This window comes from Arachis stenosperma, unplaced genomic scaffold (assembly GCF_014773155.1).
Source record: "Arachis stenosperma cultivar V10309 unplaced genomic scaffold, arast.V10309.gnm1.PFL2 arast.V10309.gnm1.Scaffold_100041, whole genome shotgun sequence".
Lineage (NCBI taxonomy): Eukaryota > Viridiplantae > Streptophyta > Magnoliopsida > Fabales > Fabaceae > Arachis > Arachis stenosperma.
In genome coordinates this window covers 199,289-211,213 of record NW_026651374.1, presented here as the reverse complement: position 1 = coordinate 211,213, position 11,925 = coordinate 199,289, and the positions used below count along the sequence as shown (strand labels likewise).

General features: G+C 42.3%; 1 protein-coding gene across 1 annotated transcript; it reads right to left on the bottom strand.

Moving 5' to 3' along the window:
- Nucleotides 1-261: 261 nt before the first annotated feature.
- LOC130960038 (ATP synthase subunit a) lies at nucleotides 262-9,895 on the bottom strand. The gene has a single exon (XM_057885397.1). The coding sequence runs from the start codon at nucleotides 1,324-1,326 to the stop codon at nucleotides 277-279; it is 1,050 nt and encodes a 349-aa protein (XP_057741380.1). The 5' UTR covers nucleotides 1,327-9,895; the 3' UTR covers nucleotides 262-276.
- Nucleotides 9,896-11,925: the final 2,030 nt, after the last annotated feature.

Below are 11,925 nucleotides of genomic sequence, written 5' to 3'. Positions count from 1 at the left end.
ACTAGCATGAAAGTCGATCTATTACGACCTACGCGGTTGTTCGTATTTCATTTTCCCCTTTCTTCGAAAGCACTCACTGAGTTACTTAGATCCACAGTACTAAAGCTGCTCCCTCTCCCAATCGTGGATGCGGACACTTAATTCATCATGGAGTTTGGAATCCCTATGGATTCACTCTTCCTTTTGAGCTAGGGCCAACCGCTATGAGCTGAAAACAAACCCTTTCATTCAGGAGGAGTGGGAAATTCATTCTATGACTAGGATTCTATCTCGCTTTTATTCAATTATAAAAAAATAACAAACAAAAAAGAAAGTTTGATGGAGATTTGTAGCATCATTCAAGTAAATACAGATTGAGATCGTAGAAACATGAGCTTGTGATATAGCTACGCCTAATTCCAGACCGGTTAATGCAAGAACTAAACTTAAAGGACCAAGATCTCCTATGAAATAGAAAAGATCATTCATACATAGCATAGTCCAAGCGGACCCACTTAAAATCTTTACTGAACTATGACCGGCCATCATATTAGCAAATAAACGTATTCCTGAGCTTAATGCGCGAAAACTATGAGGGATTAGCTCAAGGAGTACTAAAAAAGGTGCTAACGGCAGTGGGACTCCTGCGGGTAATGAGAAGCTTAAAAAATGAAGCCCATTTCTTTGAAATCCCACTAGAGTAATGCCAATAAAAATGGAAAATGAGAGACCCAAAGTAATGAGAAAATGACTTGTAACTGTGAAGCTATAAGGTATCATACCCTGGAGATTACAAAATAACGAAAAAGTAAAAGTGACCGAGATGCAAGGGAAAAACTTTTGTTTCACATTTCCGGAAAGACCACCTATTTGTTCGTTTACCAGGTTCGGCACGAAATCATAAATAAGCTCTACCAAGGATTGCCAAGCATTGGGTACTGACTTTCCTCCGCCCTTTTTAGTAACCAAATGAAACAGCAGGAAGACCAAACCGAGAGTTAGCAGCATAAAGAAAGCGGGATTTGTGAATGAGATATACAAGTATCCTACCCTCATATCAAGAAATGACTTAATGGCAAATTGATCAAGGGGGCTGTGGGGAACATCTTGCGCTAGATCCAGGGCATCCTTAACTGGAGAACCCGAAGGCGAAGAAGGGTCAGATGGGCCGTGGGTGGGACCAATAGGCCGTTCCCACGGGGTTATCACCAACCCGTCTTTCCAAGTTATTTTAAATGTCATGGGCTTCTGTAATCTTTCATTTATCTGGATAATCCTATAAGCGTGCCAAGTGTTTACGCTTACGTAAAAACAGAAGCAAAAGCCAAGCACAAAAATCTCTGACATGGTCTTGATTGAGAAAAAATGATTCCCTCCATACAGACTGAACCAGGTATGGTTAAAAGCAAGCCTGTAGGAGTTGTGAATGAAGAACAAAACGGAGATGTGCTTTGTTGTTGACCAAAGAAAAACATGGGAGTCGAAAGGCGGTCGAGTTAAGTGAAGACTGACTACAATTCAATCACTGCACACTTTCTATATCTCTCTTTCCTCAAAGACAGTTCCATTCGATCTTAGCCAATCTAAGATTACCGACTCTCCGACCCCATTTCGGTGCACTATTGGAGTTTAGGTCTGCCACTTTTTCAATCGAAAATGAAAGCTGTCAAGATCAGAGCGTACTGCTCTATCTATGTAATTTCTTTCAAGAATTGAGTTTGCTCAGATAAATAATATTAGCATAAGGACTACAAAAAGTTTATAACTCTTACATATGAATGTAACAGCTTAGAATAAGCCAAGAGCTGATAGTGATAGGCTTAGAGCTCACTTCACACCAACAGAATTGTCAGCCCCCTCAGCTTGAAAACTCCTATCTACATCAAGATCTGGCCCTGCTCTCTGGTGATGTTCGCCCATTCTGTGGCACCCACACAAAAAGAAAGATAGGCAAATAGCGTACAAAGAGGATCCGCCTCTCTAATTCACTTGGCAAAAGACATCCAATCCCAGGGAACAAGTCAGACTGAGTTCAATTAATCCCGTCCTTCCTTCAGCTTACGGGGATGGAGTTGAAGAAGGAGATGAGCTACCTAGACCTTTGTATGTATGGGTCTCGGCAATTGAAGAGAGAAGATAGGAAAAAGACAAAGCGAAAAAAAAGGCTGCTTAGCCTTCAAGTTAAGGGCGAAGTTCACTCGGAAAGGCTTTTTTTTACAATGAACCAAGCAGATAGAGAGATCTGGCATATAGAACCGGAACAGAGTCACTGCAATAATTCCAGGCTAGGTTGATAGAGAAGCATAGATTGTTCACTATGAACAGCGATATCGCTTGCTATCTTGTCGTTCCTCTAACTGCCTTCTTAAGTGGATTGTGAGAGGTAAGTTTCAATCTGGTGGAAGGAAAGTGAAAAAGAAAAAAGGAAGATAACAAGAATAAGAACAGAGCCGAACATAGGAGCTCTCGTTTAGCAAAAGTTAGATTATGCTTGACTTGTCTTTTACGTCATATGCTTTCCTCTTTTTAGTAAAAAAGGGGTTCCCCTAGGATCATACTATAGGAAACTTTGATCGAAATGTCAGGTCAGTTAGAATTGAATAGTCCACTAGTACCAAACTAAGGTGCAGACAGATAGTAAAATTCCAGTCATGCCAGTAAGGCCAGGAGATTCTTCCGTTAGAAGGGCAGATAAGCCAGTGAAAGTGAATGGCTGTTCAAGAGGCCCCTAATTCAACAAATGTAAGCTTTTTCCCCACTACTCAAGATAAGAAGGCACTTTCCCCTGCTTGGTCTCGACCTCAAAAGAGGGCCGGCGGGAAATTTTCTCACTTCTTGAACTCAGTCTGTTCAGGGATAGAGACCTAACTCTTTGTGAATATGAGATTTCCGCCTAACACTTAATCCTACCATGTAGGCTATACTATAACGTCTATAGCTCTTCAAGCGCTATTCTTACCTAGCTGCCTTTGCCAATGCATTATACTCAATCACAGCGGATCGGGATGGGATTATTAGAATATCAAACTGACTCCTAGCTTTCAATAACCTTTCCTAGGTAAGGTCGTGTAAAGACTAAGAAAGATGAAAGCATCACGGCTTGTAGAATGACTTAGCTCCTCCTTTCATTATTCTTACTCCTTTGCCTAGCTTAGCAGAAGAAGTAGCGGATTAGACTTCCATTGAATCGACGCCTCTAATATACGCAATTTAGACTTGGAAGAAATCAATACGAGATCCAGCGGAGTCGAAAGCTTTCATTTCATATTTCCGCTTTGGCTTCTTCCTATGACTGATTTGCTGCTCCTGAATTTCTAGGGATCAATGCTTTACTTTCTAACTACTGTCTTTCCTACCTTTTAAGTTATGGAATGGAATCACTGGGCAATTGAGATCCGAGCCCTCTAATGGTTTAGGTTCTTGGTTTTTTTTCATTACGCTTTTCCTAAAGATTGGACTTGGTGGAGAGAAACTTATCCGACCTCAACACTTCCCTATGGAGAGTGCGGTGACCGCGGTCTTATCGGTCACAAAGGCTTCAAGAGGTCTTTCTTCTTTATCAGTAGATCCCGTCTAAGTAAATAAAATTAGTAAGCCCTAGTGGACCACCAAGTTTCATCTCTCAAGATTGAATTGAAAGAAGATGCGAATGCCTTTTGACAGCTGCTCAATCAAAGGAATCAACGGGTTGAAGAATGGATTCACCGGCTTTGGATGAGATGAATGTGAGAATCTCCCATATGATGTGAGACGCGAATGCACTAAGACTCCTTACTTCCTTTGAAGAGAAAGCAGGCGAAAGCATAAAAAGCAAGAAAGATGAGTCAAGAGAGGCGGGACTAGTGACATCAGCTTCTGAATAGTCAGACAGAACTGCAACTGCTGGCTTAGCTTTAGTCCTTTTGAGGAGATTCATAAGTATCTTACCAGGGGGGTTCATATACAGGCAGATATAAATAGATATATTAGTTATATTGGGCTTGGCCCTAGAATAAGTAAAGAAAGACTGAAATCCGGACGTCTCAGTCTACAGATCAGTCTTAATCTACAACATCAATTCTGACTGACTTAACTCTCAGATGTGATGAAGGAAGGGAAATGACATACTTCAAATCAGCTACTATAGAGTCCAGGACTCCATTTTCAGGCTTCTCCTGCGAAGTAGTTAATTTGCTTCTTTCTACTGATGCTTTGCCTCTAGCTGATAAAGGATCGGATTACCTTACCATGGAGCGTCATACGTGAATAGCTCAATAGCTAGCTTGACGGCTAAGTCAAACCTCAATATTTCCTCATTCGCCGAAAGCCCTAAGTCCACTCCAATATAGGATGTTTTCAGTCAATCCTTGCACTACTTTCTAAGGCTTTTACGGCTGCAACTTCTGCTACTTCGTCCCTAACTTCCCGGGGAATAGTCAGTGAAGAGGCAGTCAGAGCCAACTGATCAGTTAGCAGATACAGGAAAGGAGAATCTTATCTTCTATTCCTCGGAAGACACGAACACGTTAAGACTTCTTTCTTGACTTTTTTTTTTATCTGCCCTGGGAATGGGAATAGATTACCCGGTAAGGAAGCCTAGATAAGAAGCTGGAATAGAGATCAGAGGCATGACTTGAGACTATCCTTTTTTATCGCCATCTGGAATGATAGTCAGCCCTGCAAGGTCAAGTAGCTTCTTCGATTCTTTCGATTCTACGGCTTATCTTTACTCCACTATAACTTCAACTTAATAATAGACTTTAGTTTAGCTTTCAGCTATCCCTATCTGTTTGTTTTGCTTTCCTTACTCTCTTCCCCCTAGGAATTTACTGAGGAAAGAAAAGGTGCAAACTTCGATCTCATTAGTTTCAAACCTATCCTATAGTTTCTATTTTTGTTCAAGCCCTCCCTGAGGACAGACCAGCTAGCATCCTATATCTAACTATAAGTCCTTAATGCATCTATTAAAAAGGTGGGAAAGAGAGTTGCAAGCCTGGAAAGAAATGCTACTTTATAAAGGATAGCTGAAAGCGAGAAATGGTCTATAATCTGGAGATAGCTCATTCTCTTTAGTTGCAATCCCATCCTTAGAATGAGGTGAGAAGTTCTAAGTTTTCTTTGTTGACATGATATATTGATAGTCTTACTGCCAAAATTGGATTGCTCACTGAACTCCTCAAACATGAAATTAGAGCCATTAATAAAATAAATCGAAGGAGCAGACTTAGAAAGCTGGAGCATGACGAAGTCAGCATCAGGAATGAAGTCTAAGTCATAACCCGAGCAACAAGTAAGATGGATTTAGGAATCCCGTCCTGTGAATGATAAGGTTGAGCATGCTAGCATCCGTTTTCTATTGACTTACGAAAGCATTAATCAGTCAGAAGGAAAAGCAACCTATCTGAAAGCCTATTCTCTCCTTTCCCCCATAAGTCTGACTTTTGCCGTAGCAGATTTTCTTCTACTTTATCCGCTTCTTCACTTCCAAAAGCTAGGGATTCCTTATCTCTTCCTTCCGTGGTAAGATTTTCCAATACCTCTTTAATCTATTACCACGCCCTAATAATCAATTCCGAAAGCCTTATCTTCCACCGTCAGTATTACTGAGGAAATTACGTAGAAAAGAAGAAGCTACTTATGAGGCAAGGCCTGAGGAAGACTAATTGAAATTCCTAATTATGCATAGATTCGTCTTTCTTACTCTTTTCAAGGCCTTACAGCAGCATAGGAAGTTGCAGCCTTAGTAAACTCCTTTAGCAGCTAACATCTCAATAGGCTCGGAGAAAGCGTCCTCTCTTCTCCTCAGGGACTCTCCGGCTCTTGGTAGCTACGTCTTCTGTCCGGCTCTAACTCTATCTTAACGGGCTAAGTTACTTCGGAAGTAGCAATGGGCTCTGAAAGCCTCTTCTTTTCTCAACTCTGTTTGATTTAGAGTTACACGTCAGTCCTGAAGAGTTCATTCTATTTAGTTAGCGGGTAAATCCTAAGGAGAGTCTCGGACTTCCTCCTCTCAGGTATACGGGCTAGCAGGTACAAGCCTGAGTCTTAAGGTAGTATGAGAAGTAGGATTAGAAGTTACAGGGCTTGACCTCAGATAGGTTTGGGTTCCTCTTTGCTAAGGAAGAAAGAGCAAAGAAGTCTAAGTCAGAGCTACCGAAGACTATAGCATTAATCAGTCAGAAGCCAGAAAAATATAAGACTTATAGCTTGAGAAACAAGTTAGTTAGATTTTGTGTTGATACAATCCCGACAGGATGAAATTTCATTTATCACGTTCTTTCAATCCGAAAAGAAAGTAAGAATTGATGTTACAGTTTACGGAGAAAGAGAAGCCATCAAAGGCCTGATAATAGCCGCCTTATTAGTTGCAGATCGCCAATGCTTATAACTTCCTGTTATACTTGCATGTCTCGAGCTTATTTTATAAATCCTGTCAGTCTTAATATTGTCTGACTAGGCCTATAGAAGGGAATCCCCGGGAATAGATGAAATGGGCTTGGGATGTGATTCAATGGGACTAGTCCGATCAGAGGCTGTCATAGCCTCAGTATGTTACCAGGGTTCATCAACGGGATAAGGCACGAACGCTATCAGATGCCAAGCTTTCCTTCTGTGCTGTATGGTACTATCTGTGATGTATGGGCTTTAGCTGCTAGAATAAATGAAGCCTTAGAATGACCTATCGCGCACAACAGCCAAAAAGATAGCAATTGAGCTCTTCTAGTAGATTCACCCGTAAGCCATATTAATATATGAAGTAATGGACTTTTCAGTCTTTCAGTAGAGCCATAAGCTGTATATGGAGTATGGAAGAAGACTCATGTCTTTATTAACTTTAGTCGACCTGTAAGCCTTATATTCTGTCCTTGATGGACTTCCTTACGCGCCTAACTCTAAGTTTGAAAGAAGAAAGCCACTTTTAAGCTTGGCCTTAAGGACGAAGCGAAGTAGCAGCCGTAGAAGATAATCCAATCCTGCAGTAAGTTTGAAGATGCTCGACTGGAAAGAAGAGGAATTTATAACTGACTTGATAGAGTTAGGTTTGAGCTCTACTTCTAGGAGCGGACATCGATCTCAATAGTTGAAAACTGCTTTTTCTGGCATCATATTGCAGATTGGCCTTTTAGAGCCTCTAGCGAACAAGAGAACGAAAGATAGCTATTTCGGATTTCGCTCCTATATTAACCGTTCCTGACGGAGAATCCTCCCTTTCAGAAGTCTTTTTTTGTATTATTACCTTCGGTAGATTGAGCAGCAGGCAAGAATTCTAGCTTCACTCTTACTCTTCTTCATTAGTTAATTTTGGCTTCTCAGCCTATTCCCCTCCGTTTCATCCATTCCAACATCCAGAAAAACTTAACTTGAAATCAATCCAATAAGCCTGGGCGCGGCTTAGGACCTATTCGCCGGAAATCTCCTCCCATGGATTCACTGCCAATCCCCAGATCTACCATATCCTGTATCTTATCTGGCTCTGTAGTAAGTTAGTGAGGAAAGAGTTTCATCTGATCGCTACTGATGAGTAAATGCCGTTGAAGGTAATCCTTTCCTTCTTCTATCTGAGGATATACCATTGAAAAGATAAGATTCTACTTGATCCGTGAACTGACTATTGCTATTGAATCAGCTACGAAGGACGAAATGCCATAGAATCAAATCATCTCCATTGTCCGATAAGATACTATAAAATCTCATCCAACTACCGCCTCCTCACAGGAACAGTAGGGAAGACTGAGGAATTTCTTCTAAGAGAAGATGTTTACGGCTAAGAGATCCAATTGATCTTCCCTAGGCTGATCCATTTCAACACCCAATTGGTAGCAAACAAGAACCGTAACTAAAAAGCTACTCACTCTAAAGGCTTACGCTAAGGCAGGCCTAGTCTTAGAAAGAGTTGCGGATTCCTAAGATTGAGAATCCCGAGGTAACTCATTCTATTGCTACGAAAGCCCGACCTTCTTTTATTTATAGATTGATAAATCCGTTCACACATCAGGATACTTGTAGGAGGTGATTGAGAGGAGAAAGACTTAAGTCATTCTCTTTGGATACAAGCCCGTACTGTGATTGAGTTGAAAGAAAGTAAGAAAGTCTGGAAGTTGAAAGCGATCAGGATGTATAGGGGACTCGTTAGGGAAAGAGCATCTTCGAAGCTGCATCGAATTCCATTATTTATGGATCACCTTCATAAACTGAAAGCTCTCAAGCGAGGGGAAAGAAAGAGATTAGAAAGCCATAAGTCGTGCTAGCAACCGTCCTCAGGTGAATCAATAGGCTTGGCTCCTTTGCTTCGCTTGGAACGCTTGCTTCCTTCTTTCCCGAAGCTGATTAACTAGCCTTCTTCCCTCTCCGTGGGGTATCCTAAGAGAGATCTCTTATATTATATAAGTCATTCCATACCCCCTCGAGTCAGGAGTTGTTGCCCTAATGTAAGTTCCTTCGCTAGCCTAGTGAAGAGTTAGCCTAGAAAGGCTTTGAAAGCAAGTCAAGCATTCCAATCCCAGCGTTTGAGTCAATAGCTATTGAATATAGTTCGTGACTGACCCTGGAAGTCAATTCACTCTCCTCGATAAGACTAATAACCAGACAAAGAATTCGATCTGCTTCTGACCCTGTGATGAATGAAATAGAAATAGAGGAATTCAATCCAATACTGAATAGACTTATTACGGATCTACGCCTTTACCTTGGACTACTTTAGAGCTCCTTTTGTATTGTATGCCGCTTTATCCTGCTCAGTAGAATCCAAATTCTCTTTCCGTTGACTTGAGACTTGACTTTCTCAGTAGCTCCCCTGTAAGTTACAAATCTTACTAGCAGCTGTAAGGTAAGGCCTTTGGAAGCAAGTCCGTTTAACTTGGTTACGTCTAACTAAAACCTCAATCTCACCGGACCATGAACCGAAAAGAAAACTCATCCTCATATGATTGCAAAATATGTCATTGAAATTAGTATTACCAGGACGTTTAAGTCAATTTCGAAGTCTTCATCTCTGCCAGACTGCGGGATTCAACAAAGCTTGCTTGAGATTTGTTGCTTGCCTACCTAATCTGACAAAGCTGGAACAAAACCAGCAACCTTTGACTCGCTTCGAGTCAATCAATTCAAGACTGCTCTGCAACCATACTTTGGCATACGACTTCTGACCAAAACGAATTCCATCCTTAACTACTTCTTTTTCTTTATCCTACATTCTGTTGAACTTCAATCATCAATCTCTTGAATTCTCTCTGTACCGAGGTCTAAGTCAATAGCAAGACCAAGAAAAGAAGATGAGCTTTCTGCTTACTTCTTTCTCTGGTCAGGAAAGTCAGTAACTTAATCACTGGCTTCTCTATCCGAGTATGGCCTCAATCTAAATAGTGAACTCGGGCTCTCACTTTCTGTCCTAAGCGGGATTCAAAACCTTGTGTGAAGGAAAGGCTGTCAAAGTCGTTGACCATTAATCCGGTTGAAGGACAAATGGACAGTAAATCAACAGAATCGAGTTGTTTGCAGGATACGGATTCGGCAGTCGAGACATCTATATCTATTTCATTAAGAAAGAGAGGAAAGGATGCAAGCAAGGAAGCGCTAACCTATACGACTGCTATTCTTATTGATCAATGTGGGCTAAAATAAAGCCAAAAAAGGGAACTAGAACGGGGCGAACAAAGGAAACGAAGCTTTGATGATACGTATCCATACCAAGCCCGGCGCTGCTTATTCACTAGAAAGAATGTGAGTGGGTATGACAGATTTCGTCTATAGGCGTGAAATAGGGTCTTTCACTCCTAGCGGTAGGAAGAGAGTCACTAGACTAGACCAGACACACCTGTCGATAGTGTACCCATCGGACGGCAGCCCTTTCGGTGCACTTATTGGAGTGCTCTTGGGGCCTGCCGCTTTCTCAATAGAAAATGGAAACTGTCAAGATTAGCCTACTGAAAGATTTTTCTTCTTATATATGTCATTTCTTTATTTATTTTCGTTGATCGGTGTGAACCCGAAGTCAATTCATTCTCTTTAGCTGAAGTCAATCTTCATCCTTACAGCTGACCGAGTCGAAACCTACTGCTCAAGTCTGACGAATGCCGTTCATGTTCCTGGTGAAAAAGAAAAGAGTCGCTTTCCTTCCAGGACCGGATAAGGTCAAACTCTGGGCGGGCTGCCAGGTTTCGCCTACGCTACGGTTTCAAATCCCTACCCTACGCCTTACGAGGGCGCCCTAGCCAGATTCACTCCCAAAGGTCCATCAAGCCTTTGAAACTAGTTCAAATAGTCGTGTCGCAGTCAGTCTTAAGGGCCTGCTTTCAACGAGACTCTCTTAGCTGCATCAGCTTGTAAAACTCTCTCTCCTTCACCAGGAAAGGGAGAGCGGACAAAGTACCAGACGATTTGGGTTGGGTAGAGCGTACGATAAGAGTAAGCAGACGATGTCGATAGAAGACGATTCGTGGGATCTTCCTCAAAGTCAAAGAAAGATAAAAATGAGCTAAAGAGGTTATGCCCAGCCCATGGAATTAGATGTCGAATGAGTACGATTTCGAGCATAAAGAGAGAAGAAAAAGGAACTTTTTAGCAAGATAGCTGCCAGAAAGACTGAGCTTAGGTGCATAGCGCTAAAATAAGTGGTTGAAGAGTAGCTTTCCATCCCGACAATGACTCTTTCCATTTTTGGGATTTCACTTAAAAAAAAGACTGGACTTCAAGCAGCAATGAGAGCAAAGGCAAGGAATTGATGCGCCCCTCCAACAAGAAAAGGGAATGGGGCAAGGCAAATTTCCAGACAATGGCAAGTGCTTGAGAAGGAGCTGTGAAAGAAGGGGCTGCTAGAGAATAGGGAGCTCTTGAAGAAGAAGGGATTTCGGGGTGAACGGCATTCTACACTAGCTGTACTTTAGTAGTTTAGTAGCGCCTTTTGAATCAAATAGGCGAACCCTTTCCGAAAGGCGAACAGCCCGCATTGCAAGCAAATAGATAGCCCCCGCCCGTTTGAGTCGTTGCGAGCCGGAAAGCGTACCGGCGGGTCACGAAAGGGCCGCTTGCTTAATCTTTATTTTATTATATATAAATACAAACAAAGAAGAAAATCATTTTTTTATCCAATTGTTCATTCCTGGGAAGAGGAAGAAGCAGATAGAGCAAAGGCCTCCTCCCTCCCTCTTCCCGAAGTGAGCGAATTGCATGTAGAGATCCGTAGGGGCTTATAGTTTAATTGGTTGAAACGTACCGCTCATAACGGTGATATTGTAGGTTCGAGCCCTACTAAGCCTACCACCCCCTTCTCTTCACCCGATACAAGAAGCTTGACCCCATCGAAAAGGGCAAAGTCCCCTCCACTCTTCATTTTATGGGAAGACATCGCGTTCCTAGTCGATTTCCCTCATTGCACTGTCCCCTTAATGCTACGAAGTGAAGCAGGCATAGAGACCAACCGTAGGGTCTCTATCCTGTGATCTTTCATCAACCCCGGCTCGGTATCGGTAGTCTCAGTCTTTCCCTGCCTGCCCTGGTATGAGTTGAGAGTCTCTGAGGGAGTCTTATTCTACTCTAGGCTCACTCCACCCCCTGTGTTGTCTTATTTCAGGAGGGACTAGATTGTTAAGAAATCCCTGACTCTGTCTTTGGGCTAAAGCCTATAGTTCTCTCCTCACTAAAGGAAGTCTCTTAGTAAGTAGCATCAGCTCTTCCGGGGGGAAAGCCTAAGTAAGGAGTATTCGCGGGCTATCCACAAGCATTCTCCCCCTGACCCGCCTCCCAACCTCAAGATCATCAGCGGACGACGCCTTCTTCCGAAAGCCCATTTGTCTAAGGGCCTCCCTCTTTGCTTTGCCCCAGCGAAAGAGACTGAAAAAGATCCGTATCCGATTCCTCGGGTCTTGCTGCGTCAGCTACCGTAGATAGGAGGCTTTAGCCTATAAAGCAGCTTAGTAGTAGGAAGGAAGCAAAGAAGAGTATGCCCTACATGTCAACAGGGCTTAATAA